This window comes from Tenrec ecaudatus, chromosome 9 (assembly GCF_050624435.1).
Source record: "Tenrec ecaudatus isolate mTenEca1 chromosome 9, mTenEca1.hap1, whole genome shotgun sequence".
In the NCBI taxonomy this organism is placed as follows: domain Eukaryota; kingdom Metazoa; phylum Chordata; class Mammalia; order Afrosoricida; family Tenrecidae; genus Tenrec; species Tenrec ecaudatus.
This window is the reverse complement of record NC_134538.1, coordinates 67,195,766-67,221,071: the sequence shown is the minus strand read 5'-3', so window position 1 is coordinate 67,221,071 and position 25,306 is coordinate 67,195,766. Positions and strand designations below refer to the sequence as shown.

Genomic DNA, 25,306 nt, shown 5'->3' with positions numbered 1-25,306 from the left:
ATACTTTTCACCCAGTTTCCTTTAATATTAACACTTACAAAACCATACTACAATGATCAAAACTAAGAAATTAATACTGGTATAGGGTTATTATGGTTCAGAATCAACTTGAAGGCATTCAACAGCACCATAATACTATTAACTAAACTACACACTATATTCAAATTTCATAATTTCTTTAGTGTTCAGGGTTTGCTTTTAATTGATTTATGAGTGCTTCAACAAATAGAATTTGAGAGTGTAAGAAAATAGCATCAAGAACAGTGATCAGAACTTAAATTGTCAACACTTGATTTTCAGAAGGTTATGAATGACTGTGGGAGCCCAAAATTCACTTGCAGGTTCCAGTCACATGTATCAGGCCTCTGACCATAGATCGGAATGTGAATAACTTTGCTATGATGCAGGGTGCTGGGGTTTTTTCTTCTGTGTTTGGTTTTCTATGTTTTCTCTATTTGAAATACAGGATGGATAGGGTTGTAGAGGCAGTGAGTGTATTGCTTGGGGGGTAAAGTGGGGGGCTTGAGGGGAGGAGGGGAGTTGATGACAATGAGTAAAAGAAGGTAAATGTTCTGAAATTGATCGGGGAAAGGATTGTAGAACTCGTTTAAATGTGATTGAACTATTGAATTGTATGTGGACTCTAGGACAGTAAAAGTGTGAAGAAAAGAGTGACGGTGGAGAAATGTGCAAGTGAGCATGGAACGTGAGCAACTGAAAAGTCCTCAAAGCTTGTCTTCTGACTGTAACTATCTGCCTTGTCTTAACTGATTAATTGCCATCGAATCTATTCTGACGCGTGGCAATCCCATCTGTGGAGAGAAGCACTGCTTCATAGGGTTTTCAAGCCTGAGGTCATCTATCAGTTGGTCCCCAGGCCTATCTTCTGAGATGCCTCTGTGTGGGCTTTCACTCCAATATGTTGGCTAGGAGTCAAAAGCTTAAATGGTCTGTATCTTTGTTGATTAAAAGCATATTAAAAATCTTTCTTATAAAATATTGATTTTTTTCTTTAAAAAACAGCTAAATAAACTTAAAACAGTTTCTAAATAACCATTGAAAGTAATTGTTTTATCACTTTTTAGAATCATAATTTAATATGTAAAAATATTAATTAAGATACAGTATGATTTCTAAAAATTCTTTTCTTTCAATAAACTGTGCTGGAGTTCTAGGACACAGTATTTAACAAGGTCAGTTAATTACCCATTTTCTGCCATATGTTATTTTCTTTACTAAGAATTTGAGGTGATGAACCTTCACATCTGTTGACATAAAGACATGGTACCACCCTATTTTAAAGAGAAACAGCACATTGTTTTGTACTGTCATGGTTACAGGGCTTTTATAGCTATAGAAGGAAAGTTTCATAACCTCTTTCTGTGTGATTGCCTCTGAGGACACTTAGGCACTTTGCCATAATGTAGTTCTCTGTGGGATTTCCTATTAACTAAATGATAATTTATTTGCACTTCTGTATTTTCTTGGCATCCTGACAATTTTTCAATGACAGAAATATCACTACAAAGGATTTCCCAATAGTTTTTCTGAGTTATACTAGAGAATGAGCTGTATGTCTTCTGTAGTTATTATTACCAAATAGCCTTGAATAAAATGTATTCTTAAAAATAAATCATATTTTGGGGGGCTCCTACAGCTCTTATAACAATCCATACATCAATTATATCAAGTACATTTGTACCTATGTTGCCATCATCATTTTAAAAACATTTTCTTTCTACTTTCCCACCCTCGTGAACCCTTGATAAATTATAATTATTGTTTTCATATCTTACATCGTCCTCAGTCTCCCTTCACCCACGTTTCTTTTGTTCATCCCCCTAGGGGATGGCTGGTTTGGTTATACATTGATTCTTGGGATCGGGTCCCTCTTTTTCCCTCTTTCCCTCTCACCTTCCCCCTTCACTTATGGTATTTCTACTCCCATTTCTGCACCTGAGGGGTATTCATCCTGCCTTCCTTGTGTTGAGAGCTCGTCTCTACCAGTGTACATGCTCTAGTCTAGCTAGATTTGTAAGGTAAAACTGGATCATGATGGGAGCAGGAAGCATTAAAGAACTAGAGGAAAGTTGTGTGTTTCGTCGGTGCTATACTGCAGTCTGGCTAATTCATTTCTTCCTTGTGAAGAGATGTTCAGTTATCCACAGATGGACTTTAGGCCTCCACTCTGACCCTTCTCGTTCACATTGATATAATTGTTTGGGGTCTTTTGATGCCTAATACCTGAATCTATTGACACTTTGTGATCACACAGCTGGTGTGCTTCTTCCATGTGGGCTTTGTTGCTTCCCTGCTAGATGGCTGTTTGCTTAACTTCAAGCCTTTAAGACCTCAGATGCTGTATTTTTAACAGCTGGGCACCATCATCTTCCTTCACCACATTTGTTTATGCACCCATTTTGCTTTCAGCGATCCTGTAGGGGAGGTGCACGTCACAGAATGTCAGGTTATCAGAACAAAGTGTTCTTGTGTTTAGGGAGTACTTCAGTAGAGGCCCAATGTTTGTTTGCTTCCTTAATATTTAATATATAAATATATCTACATGTACGTCTATCCCTATCGATATATGTGAATATATTTATATATGTACATGCCTATATTTAAACCTCTATAAATGTCTTTTGGTTTCTAGTTCTTTCCTCTATTTCATTTTACTTTCCTCCTGTCCCACTTTCATATTTGATCTTAATTTGGCTGTCAGTAATTCCCCTCGGCTACATTGCACTGGATCAAACACCATCAGGTACTCTGTGCCCTCCTTGCCATTCATTTTATTTATTTATTTTAAAGTAATTTTATTGGGGGCTCGTACAATTCTTATCAAAATCCATACATACATCCTTTGTGTCAAGCACATATGTACATTTGTTGCCATCATCATTCTCAAAACATTTGCCTTCTGCTTGAACCCTTAATATTGGCTCCTCCTTTTTCCCCTTCTCTCCCCATGCCACCCTCCCTCATGAAACCCTTCATAATTCATAAATTATTATTTTGTCATATGTTATACTGTCTGATATCTCCCCCCCCTGTCAGGGGAAGCCAGCCCCTAACACATCATTACGGGTCTGGTAGGCGCAATTGTATAGCGATAATAAGTAAAGATCATAGTGAAGTTATAGAGAGCAAGAGAGATAGAAGTGAAGTATTGAAATAAATGGAGTCATATATGATTCATATTAGCATGCTCACCTCAACCCCACTCGATGGTCCACGTGGAGGGAGAGAGAGTTCTTTAATGCTAGCCCAGGCTTTTTATATTCTCCGGGGACATGCAAGCCCCTTAATTACAGGTGAGTACATACATCACAGGGAGGGGTTGTGCTGTAGGTAATACAGTAATGAGAGGGGGTGGTCTAGGGACATACATGCAATAGTAAGAGGAGGGATTGGGGGTATACATGTGATAAGATGGGGGGATAACTTAACTTTGGATGTCACAGAGTCAGTTTGGCCTGTTCCCTGACTCAACTGATAGAGATCATTATTGGTAGGGCAAGAATGTTTGGTCACAGGTTTCAGGGAGGAATAGTTTATTTTCCCCAGTAGCAGGGAGTGAGGCCTGCCATATAGTCTAGTGACTAACTGCCCTAAAGGCCTACCCTGTAGTCCCTCGGGATGGATGTCTGTAAGCGTCTGACCTCTCCCCCACAACACCCCCCCCCCCCGCCCTCTTCTTTGCTGTCTATCCCCTAGGGAGGAGACCATTCGTAGATTCTTGTAGTCAGTTCGCCTTTCCACCCCATATTCCCTCCACCCTCCAGGCATCGCCACTCTCACGACTGGTCCTGAAGGGATCATCTGTCCTGGATTCCCTGTGTTTATAGTTGCTATCTGCACCAATGTACATTCTCTGGTCTAGTTAGATTTGTAAGGTAAAATTGGGATCATGATAGTGGGGGGTGGGGAGGAAGCATTTAAGAACTAGAGGGAAGTTATATGTTTCATCATTGCTACCTTGCACCCTGACTGGCTCATCTCCTCCCCACAATCCTTCAGTAAGGGGGTATCCAATTGCCTACCGATGGGCTTTGAGTCTCCACTCTGCACTTACCCACATTTACAGTGATATGATTTCTTGTTCTTTGATGCTTGATACCTGATCCCTTTGACAGCGTGTGGTCACACAGGCTGATGTGCTTCTTCCATGTGGGCTTTGTTGCTTCTGAGCTAGATGGCCTCTTGTTTTTCTTCAAGCCTTTAAGATCCCAGACACCATATCTTCTAATAGTGGGACACCATCAGCTTTCTTCACCACATTTGCTTATGCACATGTTTGTCTTCAGTGATCATATAGGGAAGGTGGGCACACAATGATATGATTTTTAGTTCTTTGATGTCTGATAACTGGTCCCTGCTACACCTTGTGGTCAGACAGTCTAGTGTGCTTCTTCCATGTGGGCTTTGATGCTTCTCAGCTAGATGGCTTCTTGTTTATCTTCAAGTCTTTAAGACCCCAGATACTATATCTTTTGGTAGCTGGGCACCATCAGCTTTCTTCACCACATTTGGTTACGCACACATTTTTCTTTAGCAATTGTGCCGGGAAGGTGTGCATCGTCCTTGCCATTCATTTTAGATCTCTAGTTGTTCCCTTGTCTCTGTGTTTGTTCGCTCCACCCTCCCTTTTTCCCTTCTCCCCCTTTCCCTTGTCCCCCAGGAACTGTCGGTCTTATTGTTTTCTCCTCAGGATTGTTTATGTTTCATGTCTTATATAGAGAGGCAAGGAAGAAGAGGAAGAGGGTGTGGGAGAGGAAGAAGAAGAACTATAAATAGCTCCAAGTCTGTCTGCTGATTGTTATGTATGTTTTCTGATCGAGTCTGATGACAAGTCAAGTCCTACCCTCTCAGTCTGAAGTCTATTTTAGGGTTTCCTTGAGGACTTCATTGCTTTGCTCTCCTTGCTGCTCTGTTTCACTCCCTTTGTGTTTTGACTCAGTGTGTGTGGGGGTGGGGTGGGGGGATCAGAGTGGGCATAATTCCCGCACTGTCTCCAGTGTTGTCCCTTGAACCACAGTGGGTCAGGGAGGCGACATTGTGTCACATTGTAGGGCCTGCCCTACTGTCATTTCTGTGCCTTGGTTGCTCCCAGCAGGAGTTTTATCCTTGGGGCTTATGGGCCAGAATGTGGTACTCTCTCTCTCATTCATTGTTTGCTCAAGTGTGGTCTGGGGAGAGCCTCCACTTTCCCCAGACTGTATCTTCAGTGCTGTCCTTTGTAGTGCAATCTTCTGGGAAGAGGGTCAATGTAGCTGGGATTGGGGTTGGCCCTGCAGACCTCTCTTGTGAGTTCACTGCTTCCTGCTGGTATGTTGCCCTCAAGGCTTGATGTACCAGGTTGCGGTCTGCTTCTTCTCTCCCTTTCCTGTGGAGACATAACCAATACCCTCCCTGTGGGTGGGTTTGTGCCCTCTTTCCCCACTATCCACATCCTTTTTTTCTTTCTTTCTTTCCCCTCCGTTTTAGTTGGCTGCCATATGCATCACTTGGTTGGGTCTGCCCCCTGCCAGAGTGCATGGGCCTCTCCTTGGGAATTTATGCATTTAGTGGCTTTCCCCTAGGCCCCTTGTGCTTCTTAAGCTTACCTCAGTGCACTCACGTTGTACTTGCCCTTTTGTGCTTGGCTTACTTTGCTTAGCATAATTTCCTCCAACTCTTCCCATGGGTCAGTGTGCTTTATGCCTTTGTTATTGCTTTTTAGGGATGTGTTGTACTCCATTGTATTTATGTTCCAGAGGTTTCCCCCCCCCCTTAAATCATTTTATTGGGGGCTCATACAACTCTAATCACAATCCACACATACATCCATTTTGTCAAGCATATTTGTACATTTGTTGCCATCATCATTCTCAAAACATTTGCTTTCTGCTTGAGCCCTTGGTATCAACTCCTCACTTTTCTCCCTCCCTCCCCACTCCCCACTCCCTCATGAACCCTTGATAATTTATAAATTATTATTATTTTGTCATATCTTACCCACTCCCTTCACCCACTTTTCTGTTATCCATCCCCCAGGGAGGGAGCTTATATGTAGTTCCCCCTTTCCATCCCACCCTCCCATTCCCCTCCCAGTATCATCACTCTTAGCATTTGTCCTAAAGGGATCATCTGCTCTGGATTCCCTGTGTTTCCAGTTCCTTTCTGTACCGGTGTACATCCTCTGGTCTTGCCAGATTTGTAATGTACCAGAGTTTTTTACTCTATTGGTCCATTGATGGAAATTTAGGTTGTTTTCAACTCTTTGCGATTGTTAACTGTGCTGTGAAGAACATTAGAGCACAGATCTCTGGCAAGTTGTCTGTTTCTTACCTCTTCTGGGTATACAGCCAGTAGGGAGATTGCTGGGTCGTAGGGTAGCTCGATTTCCATTTGTTTTAGGTATCACCAAATCAATTTCCACAATGGCTGCATTTAGCTACAGGTCTACCAGCAGTGGATGAGAGTTCCTACCTCACCACACCCCCTCCAACACTGATTTTTTTGAATTGGGTGTTCGAGCTAGCTCATTGTTGTTTTAATTTGCATTTCCCATATGGCTAATGATCGGGAACATTTTCTCATATGTTTATTGGCCATTCGGTTTTCTGCCCTTGTGGAACTTCTGTTCAGGTCCTTTGCCCATCTCCTGAAAGGGCTTTTTTTTCTTCAGCTTGTTTCTTATAGTGGGCTAGCAGAGTATGTAGATTTAAGTAATAAGGCCCGTGGCTGATCTGTCTTTGCTAAAGATGTTTTCCCAGTCCGTGGCTCCCTTATTACTCTCTTCATGAATTTTTTGATGTACACAGATGTTTTGTATCCCAGTTGTTAATTTGTGCTTCCTTTGTGTTTGTGTCCTTCCCTGTTTCCCATAGCCTATGCACTCCTGGCGCCAAAGGTTTTAGTTTTGTCCCAATCCCTCATTCATGGCCCTAATAGTTGGGGGGTTTAAACCGAGGTCTGTGAACCTCCCTGAATTGTTTCTTGTGCATGGAGTCTTGTTTCATTTTTTTGCAGGTAGATATCCTTTCCCACCCCCAGCACCACTTGTTGAAAATGGCATCTGCTTCCTCATTTGATTATTTTTTTGGCCCTTATTAAAGATCAATTATCTGTATGCTGATGACTTCATTTCTGGGTTTTCAGTTCTTCTCCATTGGTCTGAATATCCATCATTATCCCAGGACTATGCTGCTTTGACCACTGTGGCTGTTTATTTTTTAGTTTCCACTCAACACATTTTGAAAATGCAGACATCTTTTAAATTTTACTTAAAACTTTTTGCTTTCTTGTGTTACCAACATTAATGGTATTATTTTTAATATGAAATCGTCCCTGAACCTGATTAAAGTTTATAATTCAAAAGTTCTTAGTATATTGAAAACATTGTACATACATCACAACAATCAACTTTAAGTATTTTCATCCTTTCGACAAAGAAGAAGCAGCCATTCTCCATTCCTACTTCTGTTAGTATTTGGTAACCCATAATCTGATGTGTGTTTTCTAATTTATAGATTTACTTATTCTGGGTATTTCATCTAAGTGAGATAATATGGAGTCTTTTGTGTTTGATTTCACACAGCATACTGTTGTCAATATTTATACATGTAGCATCAGTACTTCATTCTTATTTTTAACTGTGGTAAACAAAATCTACGGAAACATTTACAATTTCTACCGGTTCTGCATGTACACTTCTGCTGTGAATTACATCCACCATACTGTGCAGTCCTCACCACGATCCCTTTCTAATGTTTTCATCGCCCTAACGCAATCACCTCACACTCGGGCTACCGACTTGATTTCAACTTATAGCAACCTTGTAGGACCGAGCGTTGCCCCAATGGGTTTCCAAAGCTGTAAGCATTTACAGAAGCAGATAGCTACATCTTTCTCCTGTGAAATGATGAGTGGTTTCCAACCACTGACCTTTGGTTAGCAGCCATGATTTTTTAACAAATAATTTTATTGGGGGATCTTACAACTCTTATAACAATCCACACATCATTATATCAAGTATATTTTTACATATGTTGCCATCATCTTTTCAAAACATTTTCTTTGTACTTGAGCCCTTGATATCAGCTCCTCTTTTTTCCCTCCTCCCCCCACCTTCCACTGTCATGAAGCCTTGATAAATTATAAACTGTAATTTTCATATCTTACACTGTCTCCTCTCTTCCTTTACCCATGTTCCTGTTGTTCATCCCTCTGGGGAGGGCGGTGATTATGTGCGCTTCATGTGATCAGTTCCCCTTTTCTTCCACTTCCTCCCCCATCTTACACCTACCTTCATGGTATCGCAACTCCCATTATTGTTCCCGAAGGGTTTATCCGTCCTGATTACATGTGTTGGATTTGTAAGGTAGAACTGGGATCATGATAGTGGCCAGGGGCAGGGGGAAGAGAAGGGAGGGAAGGAAGCATTAATTAACTAGAAGAATGTTGTGTGTTCCATTGGTATGACACCTTGGCTGAATTGTTCCTTCCTTGTGACCCTTCTGTGAGGGAATGTCCAATTGTCTACAGATGGGCTTTGGATCTCTACTCCAACCTCCCTCGTTTGAATTAATATGATTTTTTTGTTTGGGATCTTCTGATGCCTGATATCTGATCCTGTTGACACCTGTGATCACACAGCTGGTGTGCTTCTTCCATGTATGCTTTGTTGCTTCCCTGCTAGATGGCTGCATGTTTTACTTCAAACCTTTAAGATCCCAGACACTATATCTTCTAACAATGGGGCACCATCAGCTTTCTTCACCATATTTGCTTATGCACCTATTTGGACTTCAATGATCCTTTCAGTAAGGTGAGCATCACAGAATGCCAAGTTATTAGAACAAAGTGTTCTTCCATTGAGGGGGGACTTGAGTAGAAGCCCAATGTCCATCTGATACCTGATAGTTAACATAAATATATGTGCATAGACCTATATCCCTATCATTATATATTAATATATTTACATATATACATGCCTATATTTATAGCTCTATAAATGTCTTTTGCCTCCTAGTCCCTTCCTCTATTTCCTTTCAGTATCTTCCTGTCCCACTATCATGTTGACCTTTATTTGGCTCTCATTAATTCTTCTCTGAGCAGATGTGAATTTTAACCACTGCACCACCAAGAGCTTTTAAAAAATATCTGAATACGATTCCATTATATGTTGTTGTTAGTTAGGTGTCTTCAAGTTGGTTCTGTCTCATAGTGACGCTGTGTACAACAGAATGAAACACTGTGAGTCCTGTGTCAGCATCACAATTGTTCTTATGTTTGAGCCACTGTGCAAATTCAAGAGCCTTCCTCATTTTTTGCTTTCCTTCTCCTTTATCAAGCATGCTGTCTTTATCCAGGGACTTGTCCCTCCTGACAACATGTCTAAAGTAGGTGAAATGATATCTTGCCTCTAAGGAGTATTCTGGCTGTACTTCTTCCAAGGCAGATCTGTTTGTTCTCTTGGCAGTCCATGGTACTTTCCGTGTTCTTTGTCAATACCATAGTTCAAACTCATAGATTTTTTCTTTGTTCTTTATTCAATGTCTAACTTTCATAATAATAACTGGAAATACTATGGCTTGGATCAGGCACACCTTAGTTCTGTTCACAAGTACTCATAGGTGAATCCTATCAGTATCTTCCTCCATTGCCTTACCTTACTCATGCAAGTAAGGGTCGTTTTTTGGGAATTACACATTTGGCCAGAAGAACTACGTTAAATAATCCACTGCCCCCATAATTCTAATCATTTCAAATTCTCACACACACTTTTTATTATTTCATTTTTTAATTATAGCCATTCTAGTGGATGCGAGGTGATATCTCATATGGCTTTGATTTGAATGTCTGGGAAGGAGTTTGGTGGTGTTGTGGGGCAAGCTTTGAACTACTAGCTGCAAGGGCAACTAAACTCACTGTGATGTCACATTGACTCTGAGTCATAATGATCTCACAGGACATAAAACGCCCTATATGGGTTTCCGACATTCTTTTTAAAATTGAAATATATTATTTTTAAGATTAACTCTTTACTACAGTAGAAAGCCTCATCTTTCTCCTGTTGAGCAGCTGGTGGTTTTGAACTGCTGACCACACAGTTAGCAGCTCAATGACTAACCCAATGTGCCATGCCGTTCAAACCCACCAGCTGCTCCGAGGGAGAAAGGCAAGGGTGTCTATTCCCATAACGAGTTACAAAACCTTGAAAATCTTAAATCACATTGCTATGAGTTGACAACGGGTTTGACTTTTTGTTTTAATATTGATAAAATGGAGCATCATTTCATGTGCTTATTGGATATTGTATGTTCTTTAGAGAAATTGTATATTCAGATCCATTGCCCATTTTTCAAACCGGGCTATTTGCCCTTTTATTATTAAGTTATAAGTTTAAAAATATTACAGATACACATTTCTTATCAAATATGTGACCTGCAAAATTTTTCTCCTACTCTGTAGGTTCACTTTTGCCTTACCTAATGGTGTCCCTTGAAGCATAATGACATTCTACTTTTCTCTCTTTTCATTTGTCTCATGTACTTTCAGTGTAATACTTAATAAATATTGCCAAATTCAACATCTTTATGATTTTCTTCTTTGTATTCTTCTAAGTTTGCTATAGGTTTAGCCCTTACATTTTGGACAATTATTATATTTGATGTATTTATATAATTGAAAGATGATTTTTATTGGAAGCTCTTACAACTCTTACAACAATCCATATATCAATTGTATTAAGCATATTTGTCCATATGTTGCTATCATTCTTTTCTAGACATTTACTTTCTATTGAGCCCTTGGTATCAGCAACTCTTTTTCCCTCTCCCATCCTTGACCCCTTGATAAATTATAAATTTTTATTTTCATATCTTATACCCATTGCTGTCTCCCTTCCCCCATGGTTTCTGTTACCTCTGGAGGGGCGGGTTATTGATGTATTTTTTAATCTGGTATGAAGTAGAGATCTAACTTTATTCTTTCTACCCGGTGATTTTTTAAATTAAAAAAATCATTTTTTGGGGGGCTCTTATAATGTTCTGTATATCAATTGTATCAGCATATTTGTACATATGTTGCCATAATAATTTTCTAAAACATTTACTTTTCATTTTGAGCCCTTGGTATCAGCTCCTCTTTTTTCCCGACCATCGTGACCCCTTGATAAATTATAGTTATTGTTGTTTTCATATCTGACACCAACCACGGTCTCCCTTCATTCGCATTTCTGTTGTTCTTCCTCCTGGGGGAGGGGGTCGTGGTTATGCATCAACCCTTGCAATCCCACCAATTGTCCTGTCCCTAGCCACACTTAGGATTTTATAATTTTAGTTCTCTCTCTTGATCTTTTCTTAGTGAGCTTAACGATAGGTTGGTTAACTCTACTGATGCTTTCAAATGATCAGTTTTTAGTTTGTTGATTTCCTCTGTTTTTATATTCACTATTTCATTACTTTCTTCTGTAATCAATATTGTGTTCTTCCTTTTGCTTGCCTTGGATATGCTTTTCTCTTTTTTCTATTATCTTTAAGTGGGAAGTTTGCTGATATATTCTTTTAAAAAAACTTGTCCTTATAGCTTTGAATTTACTTCATAGCAATCCTTTCACTATATCCTTTGATCTACATTTTGATATGTTGTGCTTCATTTTCATTTATCTGAAAGTGTTTTCTGTTTTTCTTTTGATTTCTTCTTTTACCCATTGGGTATATAGGAATATGTTGTTTAATGTCCTTTTATGTTTGGACATCTTAAGTTCCTTTCTGTTATTAATTTGAAATGTCACTCCATCATGATCAGAGAACATATTTTGAATTATTCCAATCTTTCAAATTTATCGACTCTTGATTTATTACCTAGTGAGTGTTCTAGCTTGGATAATATTTTATGTACAGTTTAGAAAAATTGTATATATTTTATTGGATGTAGTGTTCTATAGATTCTATTAGGTGTATTGGTTTATAATGTTTTTCAAGTCCTTTATTTCAGTATTGATTTATGTGGCTTTAGTATTCCTTATTGACAATTTCATTTTGAATTTTATTGCTGAGTTGTTTGTATATCCTCTCAATTTGGTAGGTGTTTGTTTATTTCATGTCTTTGGGAACACTCTCCCCCCCCACCGCATATATGTTTACAATTGCTTCTGATGGCTTGATTCTTTACATTTATATTAGTCTATAGCTATAACATCCTTAACATCATTTTATATCTTGTAACATTAAGAAAATCTATTTTTATGATATTAATACTACTACTACAGCTTTCTTGTGGTCATTGTTTGCATGCTATATGTTTCCATGCTTTAATTTTTTTTATTATTTTAAATCATTTTATTGGGGGCTCATACAACTCTTATCACAATCCATACATACATCAATTATGTAAAGCACATTTTTACATTCATTGCCCTCATCATTCTGAAAATATTTGCTTTCCACTTGGGCCCTTGAAAGCTCCTCATTTTTCATTTTTTCCTTCTCCTTCCCCGCTCCCCCCTCCCTCATGAACCCTTGATAATTTATAAATTATTATTATTTTATCATGTCTTACACTGCCAGATGTTTCCCTTCACCCACTTTACTGTTATCCATCCCCCAGGGAGGAGGTTATATGTAGATCCTTGTAATTGGTTCCCACTTTCTACCCCACCTTCCCTCCACCCTCTGGTATTACCACTCTCACCACTGGCCCTGAGGGGATCATCTGTCCTGGATTCCCTGTGTTTCCAGTTCCTATCTGCACCAGTGTACATCCTCTGGTCTAACCAGGTTTGTAAGGTAGAATTGGGATCATGATAATGGGGGTGGGGTGGGGTGTGGAGGAAGCATTTAAGAATTAGAGAAAAGCTGTATGTTTCATTGCTGCTACACTGCACCCTGACTGACTTGTCTCCTCCTCACTACATGTCTGCAAGGGATGTCCAGTTGCCTACAGATGGGCATGGGGTCCCTATCCCGCACTTCCCCTCATTCACGATGATATGATTTTTTGTTCTTTGGTGCTTGATACCTGGTCCCTTTCACCCCTCATGATCACACAGGCTGGTGTGCTTCTTCCATGTGGAGTTTGTTGCTTCTGAGCTAGATGGCCGCTTGTTTACCTTCAAGCCTTTAAGACCCCAGACACTCTATCTCTCAATAGCTGGGCACTATCAGACTTCTTCTCCACTTGTACTTATGCACACATTTGTCTTCAGCATTTGTATGGGGAAGGTGAGCACACAATGATGATATTTTTTCTTTGGTACCTGCTACCTGATCGCTTCAACACTTTGTGATCACACATGCTGTTGTGCTTCTTCCATGTGGGCTTTGTTGCTTTTCAGCTAGATGGCTTGTTTACCTTCAAACTTTGAAGACCCCAGACTCTACATCTTTTGATAGCAGGGCACTATCAGCTTTCTTCACCACATTTGCTTATGTACACATTTGTCTTCAGCGATCGTGTAGGGAAAGTGGGTATCATGGAATGTCTGTTTAGTTGAGCTAAGTGTTCTTGTATTGATGGAGTACGTGAGTGGAGGCCCAATGTCCATCTGCTACCCTGCTACTAAACCTGTACATATATGCACATAGACCTCTTTCCTCATCATCATATATAAATATATTTATATATGTACATGTCTGTATTTAGGTCTCTATATATTAATGCCTTTTGCCTCCTACTTCATTCCTCTATTTCCTTTTGCGTTCCTCTTGTCCCACTACCATGCTCAGCCCTCATTTTGTTTTCAGTATTTCATCTTGGTTACATTGCCCTTGATCAATCCCTACCAGTCCTCCCACCCCCTCCTTGCCACTGGTTTTGAATCACTCCTTGTTCCCTTGTCCCTGGGTTGGTTACACCACTTCCCTTCCCCCACTCCCCCCTCTCCCATCCCCCCAGAACCATCGATCCCTTGTTTTCTTCTCCAAATTGTTTATCTAGCCTATCTTACCTAGATAGACCTGCAGGGATAATATAAGCACATAAAATCTCTTGACAGCACCAAAGTGACACATAAAAAGGTGACAACGATGAGAGCAGCAACAACAACAACAAACAAACAAAAAAGGCTATGACATACAAAATCTAAAAGAAGGAAAAAAAGGAAAAATAAAAGAAAGAAAAGCCTGAAAATTGTTCAAGGTCTGTTTGTTGACCTTTAGGAGTGTTTTCTGGTCCAGTCTGATGGGATGCCACACCCTGGCCCCAAAGTCTACTTTTGATACTCCCTTGAGACTTCCTTGTTCTGCTCCCCTTGCTGTTCTATTGCACACCTTTAGTGCTTTCCATCAGTGCAGTGGGGTCAGCTTGGTCACACATCCCACACTGTGTCTCCAGTGCTGTCCCATGTAGGGATATGGGTCAGTGCAGGATGCTGCATCTCGTAGTGGTGCTGGCCATCTGGTCCTCTCTGTGCATTGACTGCTCTGAGTGGGGCTGTTGTCTTCTGAGCTTGGTGGTCCAGGGTGTGCTCCACTCCTTTCCCTCTACTTCATTTGCTTCTGTCTGGGCATGGTAGGTTGGTTCCTTTCCCTCCCCAGAGCGTCTGTTGTCATTCTCTGAGGCACAATCCTCCATGGTGGGGGTCAGGCTGATTCTGGTTGGGGACGGGCATATATTCTACACTTTTTATGGATTCTCTGTGCGTTACATTGCCTTCCTCATTTGGTGTGTCATGGTGGGGTCTGTATGGGGTCTGTATGCACATTCCAGTTCTGGGGACACAAACAATACTCCCCCCCCCCAGGTGGATTAGTGTCCTGTTCCTCCCATGTCATCAACTCAGTTTCTCCCCACTCTGATTCTCCATCCTCCTTCCCTTTTCCCTTCTTTATGTTGAACTCACATGTACCTCCCTGCGTGTGGTTTGCCCTCCCCCTGACTACCTATGCTTCCACCCATTTATTGTGAGATAAGTGTCTATTCTTTTATTCCTGCCGCGCCTATTGCACTTACCTCATGGAACTCATGTTATGCCTGTCCTTTTGAGATTGGCTAACCTCGCTTAACATGATTCCTTCCAACTCTTCCCATGAAATGACGTGTTTCATGTGATTGGCTGTGCTTTTCAGTGCTGCATAGTACTCCATTGCGTGTATGTGCCAGCATTTACTAATCCACTCATCTATCGATGGAAACAAGTCTTTGCGATTGTGAACTGTGCTGCAATAAACTTGGAGCGCAGATGACTGGCTGTGTTTTATTTGTTACCTCCTCTGAGTATATGCCCAGTAGAGGGATGACTGGGTAGATCAATTTCCATTTTCTTTAAGTATTTCCAGATTGCTTTCTACACTGGCTATACAAAACTACATGACAACCAGCAGGGGAGGAGGATTCCTACTTCATTCTACTTCAACCCTTCCCGCTCTCTGATTTACTGATTTGGGCTAACCTCGGGGGTGTTAGGTGGTCTCATGGTTGTTTTAATTTACATTTCTCTTATGGCTAATGACCGGGAACACTTTCTCATATGCTTATTGACCATATGGGTCTCCTCCCTAGTGAAAGTTCTTTTCAGTTCTTTTGCCCACCTCCTTAGGGGGCTACCTTCCATGCTTGTATTGGCAATGTGTTTGTATCAGTGCTTGTAAAGTGGGGTAAGATATAGGGGATATAATCCAATCATATTCATTTTATGATAGTGAACAGATGTCTGCAAACTTAAATTTGAATTTGTCTCTGACTTTGAATGCTTTCAATAATTCTCATTCCCAATAAAAAATTAATTTTAGAGTGACTGAAGCCACAATATTAAATGTTTTCCCAATGATAAAAGTTAGTCTGTAGACAATTGGACATTCCCTCACAGAGGGGTCACAAGGGAAGAACCAGACAGCCAGGGTGTAGCATAGCACCGACAGAACACACAACATTCCTCTAGTTCTTTAATGCTTCCTCTCCCCCACTATCATGACCCCAGTTCTACCTTACAATCAGACTAGATCAGAGCATGTACACTGGTAAAGATAATAGTCCTCGACACACAGAATCCAGGACAGATAAACCCCTCCAGAACAGTAATGGGAGTACCATTACCATAAATGTAGGGGGACGATGGGGGTAGAAATGGGGAACTGACTATAATGATGGACATATAACCACCACCCCAGAGGGATGGACAACAGAAATGTGGGTAAAGGGAGATGATAGACGGCATAAGATATGAAAAAAATCTATAATTTATCAGGGGTCCATGAGGGTAGGAAGGTGGGGGAGAGTGGGAAAAAGAGGAGCTGATACCAAGGACTCAAGCAGAAAGAAAATGTTTTGAAAATGCTGATGGCAACATATGTACAAATGTGTTTGATGTAACTGATATATGGATTGTTACAAGAGCTGTAAGAGCCCCCAATAAAATGATTTACTAATTTTAAAAAAGGCTGTCAGGGGAAGCCAGTCCCTAACACATCATTATGGGTATGGTAGGCGCAATTGTACAGTGGTAATAAGTAAAGATCATAGTAAAGTTATAGAGAGCATGAGAGATATAAGAGAAGTATTGAAATACATGGAGTCAGACATGTTTCATGGTAGCATGCTCACCTCTGTCCCGCTAGATGGTCCACGTGGAGGGAGAGAGTGTCTTTAATGTTAGCCCAGGCTTTTTATATTCTCCAGGGACATGCAAGCCCCCTAATTATAGGTGAGTGCATACATCACAGGGAGGGGTTGTGCTATAGGTAATACAGTAATGAGAGGGGTGTTCCAGGGACATACATGCAATATATGTGATAAGATGGGCGGATAACTTAACTTTGGATGTCACAGAGTCAGTTGGCCTGTTCCCTGACTCAGCTGGTAGAGATCGTTATTGGTAGGGTGGGAATGCTTGGTCACAGGCCTCAAGGAGGAATAGTTTATTGTCCCCAGCAGCAGGGAGTGAGGCCTGCCATATAGTCTGGTTGACTAACTGCCCTAAAGGCCTACCCTGTATTCTGGTCACTAATTGCCCTAGAGGCCTACCCTGCAGTCTGGTGACTAACTGCCCTGTGGAGGATGTCTGTAAGCGTCTGACCTCTTCCCACAAAAGGCTGTCAGAAGTTTCTCATTTTTGTCACTTATCAATTATTTATCACTCTTTTAAGGTAATTAACATGGCTTGGGTAAGACCTAAGGAAAGGAATAATTAGCTCTTGAGAATGATTGAATAGACTGAGTAAAGGAAATGAATGAATGAATGTGCCAACCTGATAAAATGTTAACTATGTTTTGTTGTTTTTTTAAAGATATTTTGTGCTATGAAATCTTAGAAGAATTCAAGATAATGAAAAGTAGTGATGGTAATGAGGATTATAACTGGGGCAGCTAACTTTTACAGAGTATTTATAGGGTGCCAAGAACTGTTGTAAAATTGGACTATCAGATTATCAAATTAGATTATCCAATTGGACTGATATGAGTTGGAGATGTTAATCAGCATCAAGCCTTACTAATAATTTCAAGGATACAAGCTATCAGAAGGCACAGGAGCAGCAGAGAGGGATCTTGAACATTCAGGGGCCCTTTCTTCCACTGTTAGGGAAGAACTTGCAGAGTCAGAGCAATACATAAGGTACCCCAGGAAGTGCACGGGTTATCTCACATAGAAGAAGGATTATAGGCTGTGAAACGTCTTCCTTTATACGCAGAAAAACTCATATCCTCAGAATGTCTCATTCCCCAAATGTCTATAGCTTTTAGGTTCATTTTTCATAACAATCCTAAGCCAGGAACATCCTACTAAAAGTATCCTAGGGATAAGTGCCCTTCTCCTAGTGATTATCTGTAATTTATTTGCCAGCTCTTAATGTGTTTATAAGGAGATTAGACCACATCTCTTGTTATCTTTGTTTTCCAGGAGAGCTTCCCACTCAACAGAAACATGCTGTTGTAGCCCCTTCTCCAATAGAATAACTCATTCAAATTTAATTTATTGTTGTTTTTAGAATAAATAATGTAAAATATTTTTAGATGCAATTTATGATGTGTTTTAAAAATTTTTCTGTTTGGTTTGATTTAGTTTGGCTGGTAGGGATACAGTGAGGAAAAAAGTAAATATAAATATAGTTCTACCACCAACAGATATATACAATGGCAATTTGTTCTGTTTCTTGTATGTATATATGTACATGTATGTGTGTATTTATGAGAGTGCACTTTAGAGGCAATTTTGTTTTTTGTGTAACCTTGTTATATTTGATAAATCATATAGATATATATATTCAATTTTCCTTCTTTGTTTTCCTCCGAATTCTTACATCAGGATGGAGACCCAGTTCGCCCAGGAGTGGCTATGACTGATCTAGCCACTGGCCTGTATGCATATGGAGCCATCCTGGCTGGACTGATACAGAGACACAAAACTGGAAAAGGGCTATTCATTGACTGCAACTTGCTGTCGTCTCAGGTATGAGTTCAAATACCACCTTAGACTGTGGCATAAGAACACATGTATGGGTTATAATTTTTTAGGACAAATTTTATGATCACACATCAAAAACAAAGAAGAGACCAATAAACCAGAAGACATGAGAACAAAAAAACAGGCTATGATTTCAAATATTTCTTTCTTTTTAAAGAAAGTTTTATTAGGGGCTCATATAAATCTTATCACAATCCATACATACATCAATTGTGTAAAGCACTTTTGTACAGTCATTGCCCCCATCATTTTCAAAACATTTGCTCTCCATTTAAGCCCCTGGCATCAGCTCCTCATTTTTACCCCTTACTCCCCCCTCCCTCATGAACCCTTGATAATTTATAAATTATTATTTTGTCATATCTTTCCCTGTCCAACGTCTCCCTTCACCCACTTTTCTGTTGTGCATCCCCCAGGGAGGAAGTCATATGTAGATCCTTGTAATCGGTTCCCCTTTTCCAACCTACCCTCCCAGTATCGCCATTCAAACCACTGGTCCTGAAGGGATCATCCACCTGGGAGTTCCTGTGTTTCCAGTTCCTGTCTGTACCAGTGTACATCCTCTGCTCTAGCCAGATTTGTAAGATAGAATTGGGATAATGATAGTGGGGTGGGGAAGAAGCATTTAGGAACTAGAGGAAAGTTGTTTCATCGTTACTACATCGCACATTGTAGAGGCTCGTCTCCTCCCAAGGGGATGCCCAGTGGCCTACAAATGGGCTTTGGGTCTCCACTCCGCACTCCCCCCTCATTCACTATGATAGGATTTTTTGTTCTCATGATTCCTAAAACCTGATCCCTTCGACACCTTTGATCTCATAGGCTGGTGTGCTTTCTTCCATGTGGGCTTTGTTGCTTCTCAGCTAGATTGCCGCTTGTTTATCTTCAACCCTTTAAGACCCCAGACACTATATCTTTTGATAGCCGGGCACCATCAGCTTTGTTCACCACATTTGCTTATTCACCTGCTTTGCCTTCAGCGGTTGTGTCGGAGGGTGAGCATCATAGAATTTCCAATTTAATAGAAGAAAGTATTCTTGCATTGAGGGAGTACTTGAGTGGAGAGGCCCAATGTCCTTCTGCTACCTTAATACTAAACCTCTAAATATATGCACATAGATCTATTTCCCCATCCTCATATATAAATATACTTGCATATGTACATTTCTTTATCAAGACCTCTATAAATGGCCTTTGCCTCCCAGCTCTTTCCTATATTTCCTTTGACTTTCCTCCTGTCCCACTATCATACTCAGTCCCCACTAGGGTTTCAGCAATTTCTCTTGATTACATTACCCTTGATCATGCCCTACCAGGCCTTCACACCTTCCCCACCACCGTTTTGGATCACTTGTTGTTCCCTTGTCCCTTGGTTTATTAACACCACTTCCTTACCCCCCAACCTCCCCCTATCCCCATATCCCCCTGGAACTGTCGGTCCTGTTGTTTTTCCTCCAGCTTGTTCATCCAGCCTATCTTATTTAGATAGACCTGCGGAGATAATAACATGCACAAAAACAAGACAGAGCAAAACCAAGCAACAATATACAGCAAAACAACAATAAACCAATGACAAAAAACCAAATCAAACACAACAAGAAAGAAAAGCTTGTAGTTAGTTTGTAGACTCTTTGTTGGCCTTTAGGAGTGCTTTCCAGTCCAGTCTGTTGAGGCACCAGACCCTGGCCCCAAAGTCCACCTTCATTATTCCCTGGGGAACTCGCCGCTCTGTTCTCTTGCTGTTCTGTTGCACCCCCTTAGTGGTTTGCCTCAGTGTGACGGGATCAGATTGGGTGAAATTCCCACACTGTGTCTCCAGTCTTGTCCCCTATAGAGCTATGAGTCAATGAGGGACATCCTGTCTCCTAGTGGGGCCGGCCATGTGGTCCTCTCTGTCGACTGGCTGCTGTAATTGGGAACATCGTCCTCAAGGCCTGGTGGGTCAGGATGTGCTCCACTTTCTCCTCCCCCACCTTCATCTGCTCCCGTATGCTCTGCTCAGATATGTCCCTCGCCTGGAGCTGCAGATTCAATACTGTCCTTTGAAATAAATTCTTCTATGGGGATGGGCAGGTGTCCACTTAGTAGTTGAGATTGGGGCTGGCCCCTCAGACCTCTCCACTGGTTCTCTACTCCACGCTGGCATGTTGCATTTGCATCTTGGAGCACTGGGTTTAAGTTTGCTCCCTCTTTCCTTGTGGAGATATAAACAATACTCTCCCCTTGGGTGGGTTAGTGCCCTGTGCCCCCGCTGCCCATTTCTTTATTATTATTAATTTTTCCTTTCCCCACCTAATTTTTAGTTGTCTACCATATGTATCCCTGTATTTGGTCTGATTCCTGGTATATTTCCTGGTCCTCACCCCAGGAATATTTGTATACAGTAGCTTTTTCCCTATGTTCCTTTTGCATTTTTCTTTTAAAGCTTATCTCAGCAGACTCATGTTGTACTTTTCCTTTTGTGCTTGGCTTACTTCACTTAGCATGATTTACTTGTGTTCTTCTCATGCAGTGATGTGCTTCATACGTTCATCACTGCTTTTTAGCAATGTGTAGTACTCCATTGTATGTATGTACCACAGCTTTTTAATCCAATCACCAGTTGATAGAAATGTAGTTTTTTCCCCAACTCTTGCAATTGTGAACTTTGCTGCAATGAATATTGGAGCACAGATTTCTCATTTTTTCATTTGGGTTATCTTTGACGGTGTTAGGTTGTACCTCATTGTTGTTTTAATTTGCATTTCTCTTGTGGCTAAAGATCGGGAAAATTTTCTCATATGTTTGTTAGATACTCGGATTTCTTACCCTGTGAAACTTCTGTTCAGGTTCTTTGCCCACCTTCTCAGTGGGCAATTAGTTTTTTACTTTTTGGAAGCTAGCAGAGTATAGTAGATTTTAGTAATAAGACCTTTGTGTGATCTGCCATGCTAAAGATGTTTTCCCAGTGTGTGAGCTTTCTTATTACTCTCTTGGTGAATTCTTTTGATGTACACAGGTGTTTTATCTTCAATATACCCCATTTATCAATTTGTGCCTCCTCTGTGTTTGTGTCCTTCCCTATTTCTGATAGCCTATATATTCCTTGTGCCAAAGTTCTCAAGTTGGTCTCAATTCCCTCATTGATGACCCCAATAATTTGGGGTTTAACTTCAAGGTCTGTGATCCACCATGAGTTATCTCTTGTGCATGGAGTTAGATAAGGGTTTTGCTTAATTTTTCTGCAGGTAAATATGCATTGTTTCCAGCACCACTTGTTAAAGAGGGCATCTGCTTCCCATTAGATATTTTTTGGGCCCTTATCAAAGATCAGTTGTGTGTTTTGCTGATGATTTTATTTCTGGGTTTTCAGTTCTTTTCCATTGGTCTGAGTATCTGTTCTTGTACCAATACCTTGCAGTTTTGACAGTTGTGGCTGTATAGTATGTGCTAAAGTCAGGTAAAGCAAGCCCTCCCACTGTGTTCTTCTTCTTGAGGAATTCTCTTCTAATTCTGGTCTTCCTCCCTCTCCATATGAAGTTGGTAATCAGTTTTTTCATTTCCTTGAAGAGAGATGAGGTTATTTGTATTGGGATTGCATTAAATTTATATAGTGCCTTTGGCAGAACTGACATCTTGACTGTGTTGATTCTTCCAATCCACGAGCATGGGATAGTCTTCCATTTGTTGCGTTCATTCTTGGTTTCTTGTAATAGTGTTCTATAGTTTTCCCTATATAGATCTTTTATTCTTTTAGTCAGTTATATCCCTAGACATTTCAATTTGTGTTTGGTTATTGTGAATGGTATCACCTTTTTGATCTCCTCTTCTATGGCTTTATCCAATGTGTATAAAAGTATGATGGACTTCTGTTTGTTGATCTTGTATCCTGCCACTTTGCCAAAACCTCTATTGCTTCCAGTACTCCCTTTGAACGATAGTTTCATCTCTTCCTTCTCCAGATGAATACCTTTGATGTCTCTTCTTTGCCTTATGCTGTTATCTGAAGCCTGCAGCATGATCTTAAATAAGAGTGTGGACAAGGAGGCATATTTGTCTGGTCCCCTTTTTCAGTGGGATTGTGTTAGTCTTTTTTCCATTGACTACTACGTTGGCTTTTCATGTACAGCTTGTATTTTCTTTAGGAATTTTCTTTCAATTCCTATCTTTTCAAGTGTCATAAACAGGAATTAGTGTTTGGTGTTGTCGAATGCTTTTTCTGCATCTATTGATATTATCATGTGGTTCTTATACTTTTTCATGTCACTGTGGCAAATGATACTAATAGTCTTTCATATATTGAACCATCCCTGCATCCCTGGTGTGAATCCTATTTGGTCATGGTGAATTATTTGTTTTATATACTTTTGTATTCAGTTGGGTAGTAGTTTGTTAAGGATTTTTGCATTGATGTTCATTAGGGATATTGATCTGTAATTCTAGATTCTTGGGGGATTCCCAATTTTGGTATCAGAGTTATACTAGCTTCATAGAAGGAGTTCGGGAATTTGACTTCTTTTGCTATGTTCTGGAAGAGTTTGTGTAGGATTGGTGTTAGTTCTTCCTTAAATGCTTGTTAGAATTCTCCAGTGAAGCCATCTGGTCCAGGAAATTTTTTTGTTGGTAATCCTTTGATAACGTTGTCTATTTCTTCTGTTGCTACGGGTCTGTTGAGATTCTTGATATCCATCGAGGATAGTCTAGGGAGGGATTGTTTTTTGAAAAATTTGTCCATGTCTTCAAAGTTGTTGAAATCATTGGAGTAAAATTCTTCATAGTACTGTGTAATTATTCTTTTGGCTTCATCAGGGTCTGTTATAATGTCCCCTCTTTCATCCTTTATTCTTGTTATTGAATTTTTTCCCACCTTTCTTTGGTTAAGTTTGCCAGCTGTCTGTCGATTCTGTTTATCCTTTCTGAGAATCAACTTTTGGCAGCATTAATTATTTCCATCGTTTTCTTATTTTCCTTCTCTTGAATTTGAGTCCTGATTTTATTATTTATCTTTTGAAATTAGTAGGATTGTCCTGCTGACTCTGCTCTAGTTGTAAATTTTGTGCCGTCATATCAATCATGAGTCTCGATTTCTTCTCAGGTGTGCATGTATTGCTATGAAACTCTCTCTGACAACTGCCTTTGCTGTGTCCTATAAGTTTTGTTACGTCGTGTGCTCATTCTCATTGGTTTCTAGAAATTTCCTAATTTCATCTCTGATCTGTTCCAGTGCGCAATTCTTTTGCAGTAGAGAGTTATTGGTCCTCCAATTGTTTGCTCTTGTTTTCTTCATCTTCCTTTTGTTGATTTCCAGTCTTATGACACAGTGGTCAGAGAGAGAGCTTTGTATGATATCAATGTGCTTAAATTTATGTAGATTCTCCTTATGCCCCAGCATGTGGTCTATCTCCGAATATGTGCCATGTGGACTTGAGAAGAATGTGAATTTATTTATTTTGTATTTGGACAAAAACCTCTGTTAATATCTATCAGGTTAAATTGTCTAATTTTAGTGTTTAGGTCTCTAGGTTCCTTGTTGAGTTTATTTTCCTGTTATCTCTCTTTCTCAGAGAATGGTGTATTGAAGTCACTCATTATAATTATTGAGGCTGTGATTTCTTTTTTCATCTTTTGGAGTGTTTGGGTGAGCATATTCTTATGTGGGAAACTTTATATGTGATTGCTTTTCCCCATAGCTGCTCTCCTGATTTTCTCCTTTTCCTCAAAGTTGGATAGTTTGACTATTATGTGCCTTGGTGACTTCTTCTTGGGATTCAATCTAGTTGGTGTTCTTTCTGTCTCCTGAATGGTTGCCTGGTTTTCATTCATTAAGCTGGGGAAGCTTTCCTCCAAGAATTCTCTCACTATTGTTGCAGATGACTTCTTTGTTGTGTCTTCCTCCAGTAAACCAATAATTCTAATGTTGTTCCACTTCATAGCATCAGATATAGCTCTTAAGTTTTCTTCAGCTTCTCTGATGATCTTATTAGATTTATGTTAGAGTTTGTTAAAGTCTGCTTGGCTGTCCTCCAAGTCACTGATTCGGTTCTCTGCTTCCTCCAGTTGATTCTCGAGTTCTGAGAATTGTGTGGGGATATAATGAAGAGAGAGAACCAAAAGCAACAATGTAGTTGCGTCCTGGTCCTCGCCCATGGAACTGCAGTGGTTTAATTCCTGCCCCAAGGAGGTTGCAGTGGCAAGCTGTGGCTGTGTTGAGAAAAAGCCTCTGTGCAGCCCTCCAAAACTATGGGCAGATAGAGAGAAGAGATGGAAATAAAAGTAACAATGTAACTGAACCCTGATCCCTGCCTGTGGAGCTGCAAGAGTCCAGTCTCTGCCCCAAGGTGGGTCTTGGCAAACTGTGGCTGTGTTGAGATCAAGCCCCCCTATGGGCTTCAAATGGTCCCAGCTCTTGCAGAGACAGTGGTGGGGCCAAGGTCAAGCTTCAGCCAGTGCCCTGAGGTAAGCCCAAAGCCCCCCAGCCCCTCAAAACCCCATGGTTCTTTGACTACTTATCTTTATGATGCTCCTTCTGCGTTCAAGCAGTGTTGAATTTCCCTCTAAGCAACTCTCCTGGGCTGAATTCTATGGAGTCCCTCTGATAGGTGTCACTGTGTCGCCATCTTCCCGGAAGTCCTCCCTCTTTCTTAAAATCTCATATATTCTCGAGATTAAGCTGACCCGAATATCAGCTGAGACACATAATTTTACTGCAAAAACTGCATAAAAATGTGTTAAAAACTCAGCTTATACACAAATGTATATGGTATACCTTTTAAAAATTGTAAATTAAATGAGAGTTAATGTTTTAGATTATCAACTTTATATCCAACAATTAAAAGTACTAATCACGCCCCCTCTAGTTTACCCCACCTCTGCGCCTTGATTTCTTTCCTCTCGTGAACTACCATCTTCCACTTCACCCAACTTAATACCTATTGACTT

General features: G+C 40.3%; 1 protein-coding gene across 3 annotated transcripts in view; it reads left to right on the top strand.

The window, feature by feature from the left end:
- SUGCT (succinyl-CoA:glutarate-CoA transferase) overlaps positions 1-25,306 on the top strand; it is an 880,365-nt gene that overhangs the window by 144,886 nt on the left and 710,173 nt on the right. For all 3 annotated transcript variants that reach the window (XM_075558176.1, XM_075558175.1, XM_075558177.1), the window contains exon 8: positions 18,230-18,373. In XM_075558176.1, the coding sequence (XP_075414291.1) occupies positions 18,230-18,373 (144 nt within the window). The remainder of the gene's footprint in view (positions 1-18,229; positions 18,374-25,306) is intronic.